At 35.2% G+C, this 18419-nt stretch overlaps 2 gene segments (V, D, J or C); both read left to right on the top strand.

The window, feature by feature from the left end:
* Positions 1-1281: 1281 nt before the first annotated feature.
* Positions 1282-5191, top strand: LOC113118258 (immunoglobulin kappa variable 3-20-like). The segment is given in 4 exon segments: positions 1282-1372; positions 1467-1640; positions 4157-4340; positions 4598-5191. Coding segments are annotated over 4 exon segments (468 nt in total).
* A 3292-nt stretch (positions 5192-8483) lies between these two features.
* Positions 8484-9451, top strand: LOC113040711 (T cell receptor alpha variable 34-like). The segment is given in 3 exon segments: positions 8484-8487; positions 8986-8994; positions 9099-9451. Coding segments are annotated over 3 exon segments (366 nt in total).
* The last annotated feature ends 8968 nt before the right edge of the window (positions 9452-18419 follow it).

Below are 18419 nucleotides of genomic sequence, written 5' to 3'. Positions count from 1 at the left end.
AGCAACTGAAGGTGAGCCATCCCTTTAAGTACAGTACCAATTATACATGTGTTTGTAATGACACGCAAATAACGCAAGGGGGAGACATTCATCTTATTTTCTCAGTTGGACAAAATGTGTGCGTGTTAGACTTATTTATTTTATTATATTATGATATTTATTTTATTATATAAGAAATGTTATTTATTTTTCAGAAAACATAAAAAAAAAAAACTAAAATTATATGAGATTTTGGGAATCAGAATTAAAGTCGATGGAGCAGCACGAGCGTAACCCAGTATCTCTACATTCACTGCTCTGTTCTCCAATCCCAGTGAGCAAACACTATTTGACAAATAATCCAATTATTTGCAGATCACTCAGAATATAGTCACAGTTCAGACAGACAAATAAGCATTGCCTTCTGCCCTATTCTATTAACCCTTTGTTTCATCCTTATAGATTTGGCATTTTAATTGTGGTTTAGAAATGGAATCAATTTGTTAAGGACCTTTTCAAAGATGGCTTTTTTTTCAACCCAACAGCAAAAAACGGACTTTGAGATCCCTCAGTCCAATTTTATAGGTAGTGCCAGGTAACCACATTTTTACCATTTCAACCATGCCTTTTCCTCATTATTGTCTAGACGCCTCATTCTTCTCAGTTGGAAAAGTCAAGGCCACCTCTTCAGAAACTTCTGGAAAGTTCTACAGGGTCTAGCAGCCCTTCTTATCTTACGTTGAATCCTCGTGGGCTAGTATATCAAAGTGTCCCATACAGTGTGTTTTTTGGCTGTTTGGTAAAAATATACCCCAGCGACTTAAGACTTTATGGGTCACAGGGTCACATATGTATGTAGTTATGTGTGTTTCTTGTGGAATATATGAATATGTGAGTTAAAAGAAAGTTGCATATGTTTGTGTGGTTGTGACTGTTGCATGTTAATGAAAATCAATTTAATCATAATGTCTATTGTTACTGTATACTAGCTTGTTTAAAACATCTGGCCCGTCAGTTTTATTTTTCACTTATTGTTCTTCAGCTTTCTTGTTTTCTGATACAGTCTTACTATACAAATGTAATATAATTAATATAACCTTAAGCATTGGTATGACCATAACCATTATTATTTTGTAATCCTTTTGATAAGTTGTCTAATATCTTACAGTTATGTGACAATAATTTCATTTAAAATAAAAGGCTCATGCTAAATTTGCTTAAACATGGTTTCTAAGGTAACTCCATTTCAGGAAATGACATCAGCAACCCATTTTTGAAGTTCATACAAAAGCAGAGAGTAACCTCAAAGACAGCTTTACACCAATTATACACATTTTCACCAGATGAATGATGTTTTTATACATTTCTATTATCCTCCTCTTAGGGGTGCCAGGTAAGTGACATTTATAATAATAATACTAATTAACAACAACAACAAAATAATAACATTATTTAAATGTACTCAAGTTTGCTTTGTTTAATTAAAGCAGTTGTGCTGGGAGTGACTTTGGATCAAGGTCCAAAGGTTGTGGTTAAAGGAGTGGGCAAAACTATTTATCTGCAATGCAAGGTAAAGGATCTGGGCTCTTCAGACTATATCCACTGGTACCAAGTTAAAGACAAAGAAGCCCCAACAAGGCTACTCTACATCAGTAAAGGAGGTAGTGTTGCTCGTGATACCAGCGCTGATGCAGCTGACTTCACAGTGGACAAAGCAAAGCTTTATGATCTAAAACTGAGTAATTCTCAGCCAAAACATTCTGCTGTTTATTTCTGCGCCTACTGGGACAGAAGCAGCGGCCACAGTGAGAAGATTTACTCACATCCTGTACATGAACTATACTGGTAATGTTATTACCAATATGTATACTTAAATTGTCATTTTCTGTTTAAATTCTTAATTTGACTTAAACTTTATATGCACATGCTGGCTGGATGATGGAATTTGGATCTGTTTAGATTGGAATTATTATTGTCCTGGTGTTCATGGAGACATTGTACATGTTTGAATGAGTTTTTTTTTTTTTTAACACACTATTTATTTTTGTGATTTTGGAATATGTCAAATGTATCTTAATTGGTATGTGTATTTCAATAAAAAAAAAAGTGTAATTGTTATTTGTAGGGATTATGGGTTTGTTTTATATTCAGTTTGATGAAGCACTTGTTTGAATAGGGTCAGGGGTATTATAGTTATGCCAACTAAAAAATAAAACTAAGAAATATTTATAAATATTTGTTCCTTGAAATACGTATTATAGGAAATTATGATCCGCACTCACGAGAACGGTCTTCTTTTTACGTTTTATTTTACATTCATCACAGATGGGAAAGACAACTTCCTTAAAATACTTGAAAATTAAACAACAGAATAAAATACAATCTAAAAAACACAGACTTACTTTGTTTCAGCTAGTTTCCAAGGCCACATTTGTCATTTTTTATTTTGTTTAATTTTATGTAATAAAATAACTACAACTAAATCTGCGTAAAAACTATATACTGTATACAAACAAAAACTAATAAAACAGACAGAAATACAACAAAATGTAAGTAAATTTAAGATGAAGAATGAACACAGTCATTATTAGCTAAATGTTTTTTTAACTGAATTTTAAAAAAAAAAATCTTCACAGATTTAAATCCAAATTAGCCATTTTAGCAAAAAACTAAAACAATAAAACAACAAAAAAGGTGCTATTGATGAAGATTCTGCTTTATAACCCAGAGTTTTTATTTTATTTTATGAACAAACCCAATTCCAAAAATGTTGGAACAAATTGTGAGTAAAAAAGGAATTGAATAATTTAAATATCTCATAAACATATATTTTTCACAATAGACTATATAACATATCAAATGTTGAAAGTGAGACATTTTGAAATGTCATGCAAAATATTGGTTCATTTTGGATTTCATGTGAGCAACACATTCCAAAAAAGTTGCGACAGGTAGCAATAAGAGGCCGGAAAAGTTAAATGTAAATATAAGGAACAGCTGGAGGACCAATTTGCAAATTATTAGGTCAATATGCAACATGACCTGGTATAAAAACAGCCTCTTAGAGTAGCAGTGTCTCTCAGAAATCAAGATGGGTTTGAATGTTGCATAAGTTTGTGTGGTTATGACTGTTGCATGTTAATGAAAATCAATAAAAATACTTTAATCATAATGTCTATACTAGCTTGTTTAAAACATCTGGCCCATCAGTTTTATTTTTCACTTATTGTTCTTCAGCTTTCTTGTTTTCTGATACAGTCTTACTATACAAATGTAATATAATTAAAATAACCTTAAGCATTGGTATGACCATAACCATTATTATTTTGTAATCCTTTTGATAAGTTATCTAATATCTTACAGCTATGTGACAATAATTTTATTTAAAATAAAAGGCTCATGCTAAATTTGCTTAAACATGGTTTCTAAGGTAACTCCATTTCAGGAAATGACATCAGCAACCCATTTTTGAAGTTCATACAAAAGCAGTGTGTAACCTCAAAGACAGCTTTACACCAATTATACACATTTTTCACCAGATGAATGATGTTTTTATACATTTCTATTGTCCTCCTCTTAGAGGTGCCAGGTAAGTGACATTTATAATAATAATACTAATTATCAACAACGACAAAATAATAACATTATTTAAATGTACTCAAGTTTGCTTTTTTTAATTAAAGCAGTTGTGCTGGGAGTGACTTTGGATCAAGGTCCAAAGGTTGTGGTTAAAGGAGTGGACAAAACTATATATCTGCCCTGCAAAGTGGATGGTCTGAGCGATTCAGACTATATTCACTGGTACCAAGTTAAAGACAAAGAAGCCCCAACGAGGCTACTCTACATGTGGTTTTATTAACAAAGTTCGGGAGAAGCACGATCAGATAATCATCCAATTTGGTACAGGTGCATCTCGTTTAGCTAATCATCTTATAGCACGCACGCGTATATATATCCAGTCTTCCTACCTCCTGTCCCACGACAGTTTTTCGGCAACCCTCCTCCACCCCAACTCCTCACTTCTAATCTATTTATCCCAAATTGGGATAGGGGGAGTTATTTGGGTTCGGGCTATGCTCCGGGCCCGGACCCCTCCCCCAGGACAGCACGCCAAAATATGCCTACTATTTGCCTTCAGATTAGATGTAAGGGTGAACTCGTGAAATCAGTAAAGGAGGTAGTGTTGCTCGTGATACCAGCGCTGATGCAGCTGACTTCACAGTGGACAAAACAAAGCTTTATGATCTAAAACTGAGTAAGATTCAGCCGAAACATTCTGCTGTTTATTTCTGCGCCTACTGGGACAGAAGCAGCGGCCACAGTGAGAAGATTTACTCACATCCTGTACATGAACTATACTGGTAATGTTATTACCAATATTTAAACTTAAATTGTCATTTTCTGTTTAAATTCTTAATTTGACGTAAACTTTATGCACATTCTGGCTGGATGATGGTATTTTGATCTGTTTAAATTGGAATTATTATTGTCCTGGTGTTCATGGAGACATTGTACATGTTTGTATGAGTTTTTTTACACACTGTATTTATATTTGTGATTTTGGAATATATCAAGTGTATCTTAAATGCGATGTGTATTTCAACATTTTTTTTTACAGCATGGCACTTCGGCTCAGAAAGGACTGTTTCCTGAAAACTTTACACAGCGTCTGGAGTAAATGACCTTCGGTGTGTTGTGAGAAGGCACATGGATCTGGACGTCTGCTGACCGAGCCACTCACTATAAAGTCTAAAGTACTGATGACATCTGAACTATCAGACTAGACAAACACCACATAAGAGGAAATAACACCATCGACTAAACGAAGCAAGAGGAGACAAAAATACTGTACCTACTCTGAGCATAAAGAAAATAACCAAGCATGATGTGATAGTATGGTCAACCTTTTCTCAGAAAACCAAGATCAAATCCCTGTTTTATGTTTGTTTACCTGTGAGCAGCAACGAATTGATGTGTGCTTTGTTGGAACTCTGGTGAAAAAATATGCAATATATGTCATTGGTTGATAGAGTTATCATTGTCTTCATTGTTTGGTTCTGAGACAAAAAATTGCATCACTGTGTTAGTATAGTTAGCTTCACTGTAGAGCATTTCTGTGATGTACATATCTGTGCTAATTTAACTGTAAAGTGAATAAAGAATAGTTCATATGAGTCGTGGTTTATTTTCACGAAAGGAAACAGCATCAGTATAAATATTATGTATACATACTGGTTATAGGCCTACAAATTAAATATCCTGTGAGGTACAATCACTGGTCAGGTTAGAGCATTTAAAAGAACTTTCAGTGTAGTTAAAGGGATAGTTCAACGTCACTTGCTGGTCCCCACGGACTTACACAGGGGTTTTTCCCCCCTCCATACTATGAAAGTCGATGGGGACCAGCAACTGAAGGTGAGCCATCCCTTTAAGTACAGTGCCAATTTTACATGTGTTTTGTAATGACACGCAAATAACGCAAGGGGGAGACATTCATCTTATTTTCTCAGTTGGACAAAGTGTGTGCGAGTTAGACTTTTTATTTTATTATATTATTATATTTATTTTATTATATAAGAAATGTTATTTATTTTTCAGAAAACATTTTAAAAAAAAACTAAAATTATTTGAGATTTTGGGAATCAAAATTAAAATCGATGGAGCAGCACGAGCGTAACCCAGTATCTCTACATTCACTGCTCTGTTCTCCAATCCCAGTGAGCAAACACTATTTGACAAATAATCCAATTATTTGCAGATCATTCAGTATATAGTCACACTTCAGACTTCAGTTTAACAGTAAATAAGCATTGCCTTCTGCCCTATTCTGTTAACCCTTTGTTTCATCCTTATAGATTTGGCATTTCAATTGTGGTTTAGAAATGGAATCAATTTGTTAAGGACCTTTTCAAAGATGGCATTTTTTTTTCAATCCAACAGGAAAGAACAGACTTTGAGATCCCTCAGTCCAATTTTTTTTAGGTAGTGCCAGGTAACCACATATAAAATATTGCCTTTTCCTTATTATTGGCTAGACGCCTCATTCTTCTCGGATGGAAAAGTCAAGGCCACCTCTTCAGAAACTTTTGGAAAGTTCTACAGGGTCTAGCAGCCCTTCTTATCCTCGTGGGCTAATATATTATACTGAACCATACTGTGTTTTTTTGGCTGTTGCTAAAAATATACCCCAGCGACTTAAGACTTCATGGGTGACAGGGTCACATATGTATGTAGTTATGTGTGTTTGGTGTGGAATATGGGAATATGTGAGTTAAAAGAAAGTTGCATATGTTTGTGTGGTTGTGAATGTTGCATATTAATGAAAATCAATAAAAAATACTTTAATAATAATGTCTATTGATACTGTATACTAGCTTATTTAAAACATCTGGCCTGTCAGTTTAATTTTTCACTTATTTTCTCAGCTTTCTTGTTTTCCGATATAGTCTGAAGAGCCCTCATACTTGCAGGGCAGATATATAGTTTTGCCCACTCCTTTAACCAAAACCTTTGGACCTTGATCCAAATCCACTCCCAGCACAACTACTTTAATTATAATGTGATAATGTGACAATAATTTCATTTAAAATAAAAGGCTCCTGCTAAATTTGCTTAAACATGGTTTCTAAGGTAACTCCATATCAGGAAATGACATCAGCAACCCATTTTTGAAGTTCATACAAAAGCAGTGTGTAACCTCAAAGACAGCTTTACACCAATTATACACATTTTTCACCAGATGAATGATGTTTTTTATACATTTCTATTGTCCTCCTCTTAGAGGTGCCAGGTAAGTGACATTTATAATAATAATAATAATAATAATAATAATAATAATAATAATAATAATAATAATAATAATAATAATAATAACATTATTTAAATGTACTCAAGTTTGCTTTTTTTAATTAAAGCAGTTGTGCTGGGAGTGGATTTGGATCAAGGTCCAAAGGTTGTGGTTAAAGGAGTGGGCAAAACAATATATCTGCAATGCAAAGTGGATGGTCTGAGTGATTCAGACTATATCCACTGGTACCAAGTTAAAGACAAAGAAGCCCCAACGAGGCTACTCTACATCAGTAAAGGAGGTAGTGTTGCTCGTGATACCAGCGCTGGAGATGCAACTGACTTCACAGTGGACAAAGCAAAGCTTTATGATCTAAAACTGAGTAAGATTCAGCCGAAACATTCTGCTGTTTATTTCTGCGCCTACTGGGACACAAGCAGCGGCCACAGTGAGAAGATTTACTCACATCCTGTACATAAACTATACTGGTAATGTTATTACCAATATTTATACTTAAATTGCAATTTTCTGTTTAAATGGTTAATTTGACAAACTTTATATGCACATGCTGGCTGGATGATGGTATTTTGATCTGTTTAGATTGGAATTATTATTGTCCTGGTGTTCATAGAGACATTGTACATGTTTGAATGATTTTGTTTTTACACACTGTATTTATATTTGTTATTTTGGAATATATCAAGTGTATCTTAAATGTTATGTGTATTTCAATTTTTTTTTTAATAAAATGTGTAATTATGGGTTTGTTTTATATTCAGTTTGATGAAGCACTTGTTTGAATAGGGTCAGGGTTATTAAAGTTAGGCCAACTAAAAAATAGAACTAAGAAATATTTATGAATATTTGTTCCTTGAAATACTTTTTTATAGGAAATTATGATCCGCACTCACGAGAACGGTCTTCTTTTTAAATTTTATTTTACATTCATCACTGATGGGAAAGACAACTTCCTTAAAATACTTGAAAATTAAACAACAGAATAAAATACAATCTAAAAAACACAGACTTACTTTGTTACCAATAGTTTCCAAGGCGACATTTGTCATTTTTTATTTTGTTTAATTTTATGTAATAAAATAACTACAACTAAAGCTGCATAAATATGAATAAAAAACTATATACGGTAGACAAACAAAAACTAATAAAACAGACAGTAACACAACAAAAGTAAATTTAAGATGAAGAATGAACACAGTGTAATCATTAGCTAAATGTTTTTTTAACTGAATTGTACAAAAACAAAACTTCACAGATTTAAATCAAAATGAGCCATTTTAGCAAAAATAAAAAATTATGCTAATGATGAAGATTCTGCTTTATAACCCAGGGTTTTTATTTTATTTTATTAACAAACCTGATTCCAAAAAATTTTGAACAAATTGTGAGTAAAAAAGGAATTGAATAATTTAAAAATCTCATAATTTTTTTTTTTTTTTTCACAATAAAATATAGATAACATATCAAATGTTGAAAGTGAGACATTTTGAAATGTCATGCAAAATATTGGTTCATTTTGGATTTCATGTGAGCAACATATTCCAAAAAAGTTGCGACAGGTAGCAATAAGAGGCCGGAAAAGTTATATGTACATATAAGGAACAGCTGGAGGACCAATTTGCAACTTATTAGGTCAATATGCAACATGACTGGGAATAAAAAGAGCCTCTCAGAGTAGCAGTGTCTCTCAGAAATCAAGATGGGTTTGAATGTTGCATGTGTGGTTGTGACTGTTGCATGTTAATGAAAATCAATAAAAAAAACTTTAATCATAATGTCTATTGTTACTGTATACTAGCTTGTTTAAAACATCTGGCCTGTCAGTTTATTTTTTCACTTTTTTTTCTCAGCTTTCTTGTTTTCTGATACAGTCTTACTATACAAATGCAATATAATTAAAATAACCTTAAGCGTTGGTATGACCATAACCATTTTTATTTTTAATCCTTCTGATACAGTAAGTTGTCTAATATATTACAGTTGGGGATAATGTGACAATTTCATTTTAAATAAAAGGCTCATGCTAAATTTGCTTAAACATGGTTTCTAAGGTATCTCCATATCAGGAAATGACATCAGCACCCCATTTTTGAAGTTCATACAAAAGCAGTGTGAAACCTCAAAGACAGCTTTACACCAATTATACACATTTTTCACCAGATGAATGATGTTTTTATACATTTCTATTGTCCTCCTCTTAGAGGTGCCAGGTAAGTGACATTTATAATAATAATACTAATAATTATAATAATAACAATAATAATAAAAACATTATTTAAATGTATTGAAGTTTGCTTTCTTTGTTAAATTAAAGCAGTTGTGCTGGGACTGGATTTGGATCAAGGTCCAAAGGTTTTGGTTAAAGGAGTGGGCAAAACTATATATCTGCCCTGCAAGTATGAGGGCTCTTCAGACTATATCCACTGGTACCAAGTTAAAGACAAAGAAGCCCCAACGAGGCTACTCTACATCAGTAAAGGAGGTAGTGTTGCTCGTGATACCAGCGCTGATGCAGCTGACTTCACAGTGGACAAAACAAAGCTTTATGATCTAAAACTGAGTAATTCTCAGCCGAAACATTCTGCCATTTATTTCTGCGCCTACTGGGGCTCTGGCAACCACAGTGAGAAGATTAACTCACATCCTGTACATAAACTATACTGGTAATGCTATTACCAATATTAACTGTATATACTTAAATTGTCATTTTCTATTTAAATTCTTAATTTGACTTAAACTTTATGCACATGCTGGCTGGATGATGGTATTTGGATCTGTTTAGATTGGATTTATTATAGCCCTGGTGTTCATGGACACATTGTGCATGTTTGTATGATTTCTTTTTAATTGTTTTTATTTTTTATTTTTTACACACTGTATTTATATTTGTGATTTTGTAATATATCAAGTGTATCTTAAATGGTATGTGTATTCCAACATTTTTTTTATATATAAAATGTGTAATTGTTATTTGCAGGGATTATGGGTTTGTATCATGTTCAGTTTGATGAAGCACTTGTTTGAATAGGGTCAGGGTTATTATAGTTAGGCCAACTAAAAAATAGAACTAAGAAATATTTATAAATATTTGTTCCTTGAAAAACTTGTTATAGGAAATTATGATTCACACTCAAAAGAACAGTCTTCTTTTTACGTTTTATTTTACATTCATCTCTGATGGGAATGAATGTAAAATACAATCGATACAATCTAAAAAACACAGACTTACTTTATTTCAGCTAGTTTCCAAGGCAACATTTGTCATTTTTTGTTTAATTTTATGTAATAAAATAACTAGAACTAAAGCTGCATACAAATTTATAAAAAAAAGATATATTGTAGACAAACAAAAGCTAATAAAACTATTTCCTATTTCAAATCTTCCATTTATGTCTGCTCAATTGAGCTCCTTCCTGCAAAAATCTGTATGAATGATCTGTATGATCTGTATGAAGAAAGTCAGGTTTCAGGCCCCACCATAACAGAGAAACTGCACTTGTTAAAATTACAAATGGCCTGCTTCTTGAGTCAGATCAAGGCTGCATCTCATTGCTAGTTTTACTTGATCTTAGTGCTGCGTTGGACACCATAGACCATGACATATTTATAGATAGATTCAGGGGCGCTGCAAAAGATCCCGGGTCCAATGCAAAGGCAGTCCTAATGGGCCCCCCTCCCCTTGAAAATATATATTCCAGACTTTTCGAGGGCCCTCTCTTCCTTTGGGGCCCTGGTAATCAGTACTGGTTTTACCCCCAGTCCGACACCCCTGGATAGATTACAAAACTATACAGGTATTCAGTGGTGGACAGTAACGGAGTAGCTTTACTTCGTTACTGTACTTAAGTACATTTTTCAAGTATCTGTACTTTACTGGAGTAGTTTTATTTTGAGCAACTTTTACTTTTACTTCACTACATTCCAAAGCATAAAATCGTACTTTTTACTTCACTACATTTCATAAAACATATCGTTACTCCTTATATCACGTGCTCCGACACTCAGAAGCGGTGTCTGATTCATCATGAACGAACTGCGTCTTTTCAAAAGAAACTTTTAAATCGGATCGCGAATCGCACCAAACGATTCGTTTACGAATTAGAATGATCCGATTGCAGCTGTTCTGGAGTCGACCACTCACTGATTCAAATGAACCGTTTAGTGCGAGTCACCAGAAGTAAGAACCGGGAGATCTTGTGAGCGCGCGTGCGTCTGATGTTGCTAAAAGTGAGTTATGTCGAAATTTTGGATTAATTATTGTAACTGAAAATGATATTTAGGTCAAAACTGTCAGTTGTTTGGGAACTAAATCCGTTGTAAAGAGAGATTTATTTAAGCCCACTCAAATGCTCGAGTGCAGACGATGCAGACACATCAATTTTAGGTAAAAAAACAACAACAACAACAGCAAAAACCTTAAAACAACACAGATTAAATACAATAACTCATGCATGTTCAAATTCACCGCTGCCGTAATGTTAACAGTTTTATTAAAATGTCCTATGTGACGTCTGTTTTTATATTGTTTATCGGCAGTAACGTTATACATATGTATATTGTTGGGATTAACTAGACGAGTAGAGAGACATGAATGTTCATCGTACTGAAAATAAGTAAATATTGTTAGCTGATGCTAACTGTCTAGCTAACAAGCTTGTTGGTGCTAAGTTGATGTAATTTTTATAAATGTCCAAATATTTTTATTCAGCCACATATATATATATAGATAGATAGATAGATAGATAGATAGATAGATAGATAGATAGATAGATAGATAGATAGATAGATAGATAGATTACATCTGGTTAGAAAAGAAAGGATGTGATGTTCAGAACTTGGTAACTACAGTAATTATCAAAGTGGGAAGAGATGCACCCCATTTGGCCAGGGGTGTTTTTAACCCACAGACAAGATTTGAGAAGGAAAAAATCATTATGAATTTTTTTTAATTATTTTTTTCCTTAAAATGTTCTTCCTAACTTCAGGCCTTATTATCATGTCATATATACAGTACAGACCAAAAGAAAAGTACTTTCACTTGAGTAAAATTGAAAAAGGAGTACTTTTACTTTTACTGGAGTAATATTTTACCATATGTATCTGTACTTTTACTCAAGTACTTGATTTGTGTACTTCGTCCACCACTGCAGGTATTCAAGGGCAGGCTCTAAGATGGTTTAGATCCTACCTGTCAGATCGCTACCATTTTGTTTATTTAAATGGGCAGTCATCTCATTTATCGCCAGTAAAATATGGAGTGCCACAAGGATCTGTCCTAGGTCCCCTTCTATTTTTAATATAAATGGTGCCCCTTGGTAATATTATTAGAAAATACGGGATTAGTTTCCACAGTTATGCTGATGATACTCAGCTACTGTATATATTTCAATGAAACCAGATTCAACTTCTAAATTATCTAAGCTAACAGAGTGTGTTAAAAATGTAAAAGATTGGATGACCAATAATTTTCTCTTATTAAAATCAGATAAGACACAAATATTAATTAGCGGACAAAAAAAAAAAAAAAAATGCACAGAATCTTGTAGATTACAATTTGCAACTAGACAGATGTACTGTTACTTCCTCTACAGTCAAAAATCTGGGTGTTATATTATACAGCAACTTCTCTTTTGAAAAATTATATTTCCCATGTTACAAAAACTGCATTCTTCCATCTTAGAACTAATGCCAAGCTACGAAACATGTTACCCGCTTCTGATGCAGAAAAGCTAGTTCATGCATTCATGATCTCAAGACTGGACTATTGTAATGAACTGCTAGGTGGTTGTCCTGCATCTTCAATAAACAAGCTACAGGTAGTCCAAAATGCAGCACCTAGAGTCTTTACCAGGTCAAGAAAATATGATCATATTACCCCCATTTTACAGTCTCTGCACTGGCTACCTATTGAGTTCTGTGTCAGTTACAAATTATCATTACTTACCTATAAGGCCCTAAATGGTTCAGCTCCTGCATACCTAACTAGCCTTATACCACGCTACAATCCACCATGCTCCCTAAGGTCACAAAACGCTGGACTTTTGGTAGTTCCTAGGATAGCAAAGTCCCCTCAAGGAGGTAGAGCTTTTTCACATTTTTCACATTTGGATAATGTTCGGGGTTCAGACACACTCTCTCTGTTTAAATCTAGATTAAAAACGTATCTCTTTCACCAAGCATTCGAATAATGTATCTCTTTAATTGTGACTGCAGTTGTATCAAATGCGAATTCTTATTCTTTAGCTTGGGTTAAACTAATTAATTTTACTCTGTTGGAACAGTATCTATGCTAATGATGTCTTTATTTGTTTCTATGTTTTGCCACGGGATTTACATCCTGTGGTAACTAGGATTTACACAAGCTCCAGTCTGGATCCAGAACACCTGAGAAGAGATGATGCTGACCCCTCAGAGGACCTCAGATGGTGATAACCCTGAATAAACAAACGGAACTAACAAATATTACTACAAGTGTGGCTGCATCATATAATAATTGCTGTTAATAATGTTCATCGTCTGACTGACTACGTCTTGTATAAATTTTTCTGAAAAATCCTGTCATACGTGCACAAACTGACAGTCACCACTTATAAGCTACTACTAAATATTGTAGAAACACAATTTTCTGTAAAGATGCTTTGTAATGATTTATATTGTAAAAAGCACTATACAAATAAACTTGAACTGAATTGAATTGAACAAAGCATAGCGCATTAACACCACAATGGTCAGACACAAGACTACACACAAGGGGAAGAATTAAGGAATTAAGAATTAAGGAATTAATGAGTCACAGATGTGACAGCAGCTGTAGTAGTAATTAGGATAATGATGGGGAGGGAATCACGAAGACAACAAGCACATGTAGGCTAGTGACAAATGGTCAAAAAGTGCTTTAGTTTTCGAGATACCCCTACCAAAGGTAGAACTAAAGCCAACAATGTTTTTCCTCATCTCTAAGGTCTCCCATATATGAAATGGATTCTTGGCTAAAAATATTTTACTGCTAAGATTGTTAAATTAACAGATATTGTTATACACCACAAAACCAATAAAGGACTAAAATATAGCCTGTCCGTATGGGAGTTAAGGCATATAAACTAATGCAGATCAATCACACAAGCTCTGAGAGCTTTGAAACTTGACAAGTTTGTAGTCAGGAAGTTGATTTAACTACTAGAAAAGACTGGATGTGAATATCTTGATGTATGGAATAAATAGACACATGTAAACACATATCTAAAATAAGCGGACATGCACAAATTTAATATCTATGCAGAATGTTTTCATTTACTTTGTGCTTGCTTTGCCTGGCATTATCATAGAAACACATATGATGGCTTGTTGGAAAGGTGGGGTTGTGCTGAATCCAGCAATACCAAATATGTAAATATATGATAAAAGAGAAGTGTTCTGTCACTCAATGTATGAGGTGTCCAAAATGAAAGAACGCTGGACAAAATAGCCTCAAGTCCAAATCACATTATCAGTAGTGAGAAGAATGTTGACAAATTCATGGTTACTGCAAAGTAACTTACACTAGGTAAGTGCTGATCTATATTTATGATACATTTAATAATGATACATTTCATAAGGCACAGTATACTATACAATTCATATGAACCACAGATCCAATTGAATCAGGTTAACATTGGAATGTAACACCTTTATTAAAATATCGTCACTGACGGGCAGAATCCTTGCATGTCCAAATTTTGTCTATTTCATATTTTTTCACAATTCAATGCTATTGGTCAAACCCCACGTGGTAAACAATCTAAAGTGTTGAAAATAGATTGAGAGCAAATCTCTTAACTCCATTGGACACTTCAACTGTCTGAGAATCCTCGTAACTCCACCTCTTCTTTCTCCGTGGCAGGAGCTTCCAAGGCATTTTGTGTCCTCAGGATTTAAAGTCGCAACGATTGAGAAATCCTCGTCGAGCAACACATAAAGCAAGCCTTAACTCTGATTTTATCTATTTTAAACTATGATATCAGTTATTGATGTATTTTAAATGTCTACTTATTACTAGGCAAGGCAAGGCAAGTTTATTTATATAGCACATTTCATACACAATGGTAATTCAAAGTGCTTTACATAAAATAAAGTAAAATAATCATGAAGAAAAATAATAAAAATAAAGACAAGCAATTTTTTAACTTTTAAAATTATGAAAAAAACTACTTAACTAAAATGAATTTAAAAACAGTTAGAAAATGATTTTACATAAAAAAAACAGTGAAAATACAGTGCAATCAGTTCGGACATTGCACAGTGCTCATTCAATAATTGCACAGCTAAACAGATGAGTTTTGAGTCTAGATTTAAATGTGACTAGTGTTTTAGCACATCTGATCTCTTCTGGAAGCTGATTCCAGCTGCGGGCGGCATAGTAACTAAAGGAGGACTCCTCTTGTTTTGTGTGAACCCTTGGTATTTCTAACTGACTTGATCCTAGTGATCTGAGTGCTCTGTTAGGTTTATATTCAGTGAACATATCTGCAATATATTTCAGTCCTAGGTCATTTAGTGACTTATATATGAGTAAAAGTACTTTAAAATCAATCCTAAATGTAACTGGAAGCCAGTGTAAGAACCTGAGGACTGGTGTGATATGCTCAGATTTTCTGGTTCTAGTCAGAATCCTGGCAGCAGCGTTCTGCATGAGCTGCAGCTGTCTAATGATCTTTTTGGGAAGGCCAGTGAGGAGCCCATTACAATAGTCCACCCTGCTGGTGATAAAGGCATGAACTAGTTTCTCCAAGTCTTGGCTGGAAACAAAACCTCTAATTCTTGCAATGTTTTTGAGATGATAGTATGCTGATTTAGCTACTGCTTTAACATGACTACTGAAACTCAGACCGGTCTCCAGAATCACACCAAGATTCCTGACATGATTTTTAGTTGGTTGACCCCTAGAGTCAAGGTATGCATTCACCTTGAACACTTCATGTTTGTTTCCAAATGCAATGACTTCAGTTTTTTCCTTGTTTAGCTGAAGAAAGCTATGGCACATCCAACTATTAATTTTATCAATGCATTGGCAGAGGGAGTCAATAGGCGGATCTTTTGTGACGTCATTGTTTATGTTTGTCGCGTTGCATCATGGGAATCGTGTGGCAGGAAACACCGCTAGATACCTGTAATTTGATTGTTTTGCACGTTTGGAGGAGGATTTAGAGAAGAGGATGGTTCACTCTTGCTGTGTGGTCGATTGTATGGTTAGTTGGGGGCCTGATAAAAAGTTTTTTCGAATTCCCTCCGAAAAGGATAGCGAAAAATGAAAGAAATGGTTGCGTGCAATTAGGCGATTGAACCTGGACGTTCCGAAGAAAGCCTGCAGCTTCTGAACGAGTTTGTGAGGCACATTTTGTTCATGGTAAGTCTTAGTGACTATGTATTTATAGAAGATTGAATAAAAATAAATAAAACTGAGTCAAATCAACCGAGTCATATGTTTTCGCTTTCTGATTCAGGTGTCCCAAACCGCAATCCACAGCACCCAGACTATGTTCCTCACATCATTCTGTAGCTGTGCTTTGCTGCAAGCCTCACTAGTACATGCAGCATTTGTAAGTCCTATCCTGACAGCTGCTTCTACTTTAAACATTAAAGCTGCTACACGACTGCATATTTCTCCAAGACTGGATTTGAAAGAAGGAGAAATGTGTAAGCTGTGATATACAATTTTTCACCATTAGTACAGAAACCATTGAAAGTCTCACACTGAAAACAATTGAATTGGTACAACAGTCACTACATTTTCAGTAAATAAATAAGTAAATAAGAACACTGGTCAATGAAGACTTACCCGGCTTTGCAGTCGCAGTGAGCAGTGATTATTTCGCCGTTCTCTTTGGCGATCACCCACGGGAGAAGCGAATCATGCTGTGACTCTGCTTGGCCAGGTCTAACCTCTGCTTTTAGCCAATCACTGCTTTCTGTTTGGCAGAAAAGATTGGCCCAACTTTTCGAGAAACAAAATAATCATAGGCCTTCAGACTTTTGAAAGCCTTTAATCTTTCATGAGTGAAGGGTCCAGGGGTTTCTATTAAATAAGAATAAATGTCTCCCCAGCAGATTGGTGGCCAAGACTCTGGCGAGTCGGACCAACGTTTTTTGTCATCCCAGATCTCATATGGGCTTTGAATAGCTTCGATTTTGTCACCAAAACAAATTTTGAGCTTCTCTCCAAACCTCCTCCGGTCTTCAGTGTGAAGTGACATTCAGCCAAGTATGGCGACCCATACTCAGAATTTGTGCTCTGCATTTAACCCATCTGAAATGCACACACACAGAGCAGTGAACACACACACACACACACTGTGAGCACACACCCGGAGCAGTGGGCAGCCATTTATGCTGCGGCGCCCGGGGAGCAGTTGGGGGTTCGATGCCTTGCTCAAGGGCACCTAAGTCGTGGTATTGAAGGTGGAGAGAGAACTGTACATGCACTCCCCCCACCCACAATTCTGTCCAGCCCAAGACTAGAACTCACAACCCTTCGATTGGGAGTCCAACCCTCTAACTATTAGGCCACGACTTCCCCAGATGTTAAAGTGCTTATATATTGAGGATTTTGCCCGCTAAAGGCCCGTTCACACCAAGCACGATAACTATAAAGATAACGATAAAGATATAGTTCTAAAAATCGTTCTCAATATTAAAGAATAGCAGAGTCCACACCATAACTATAACGATAAAGGCACAGAGAAACTATATCGTTGGAATCACTTTCAGAATGATTTTTTTCCCCCTGATTAACGATAAAACATTGCCAACCAATCAGAATCAATCCTGCTGTAATGAGCTCGAGAATTTAAAGCAGCAGACGTGCCACGTCCGCTTAAAATACACAGACAATATCGTTCGCTGGTGTGGACGCTAATATCGTTATCTTTATAGTTATCTTTATAGTTATCGTGCTTGGTGTGAACGGGCCTTAACTCACTTGAAAGTGCTCGTTGCGTCTTTACAGCCCGCCATACTGTTTGTTTTGTTGCCACACAACCACTCGCGTATGCGTACAAAGATGTCATCAAAGATCCTCCTGTTGGGCTGCAGTCATTTGGAGATAAGGCTAGGTAAATCTGGGTATCATCAGCATAGCTGTGATAGGCAATTTGGTTCTTTCTGATTATTTGACTTAGTGGAAGCATATACAGGCTAAACAAGAGCGGTGCAAGAATTGACCCTTGTGGCACTCCACACGTCATGGACGTCCACTCAGACTTATGCTCTCCTAGTCTCACATAATAGCCTCTCCCTTCTAAGTATGACCTGAACCATTTGAGTACCATCCCAGAAAGCCCAACCCAGTTTTCCAGTCTCTGTAGAAGTATGTTATGATCGATAGTACTAGGGTTATTATTACTAGGCTTATTATACATGTGCATTGCAGTTTTAAAATGTATCTAATTTCTAATTCTACTTGTATTGAATTAAATGTTTTGGATACCAGCATTAAATTATTGTTTTTATAATTATTTTACTGACTCAAAGTTGGCACTGCTTCGCTAGCATCATCGGATGCCTATCAGAATCCGGGAGTTAAGACCGCAGTTTGAGCCAATGGCTTGAATTGATATGGCTCAGGCCCTGGCCCTGTGTCCTCAGACACCTCGACATCCTC

This window comes from Carassius auratus, chromosome 2 (genome assembly GCF_003368295.1).
Source record: "Carassius auratus strain Wakin chromosome 2, ASM336829v1, whole genome shotgun sequence".
NCBI lineage: Eukaryota > Metazoa > Chordata > Actinopteri > Cypriniformes > Cyprinidae > Carassius > Carassius auratus.
This window is presented reverse-complemented; position numbering and strand designations above follow the sequence as displayed.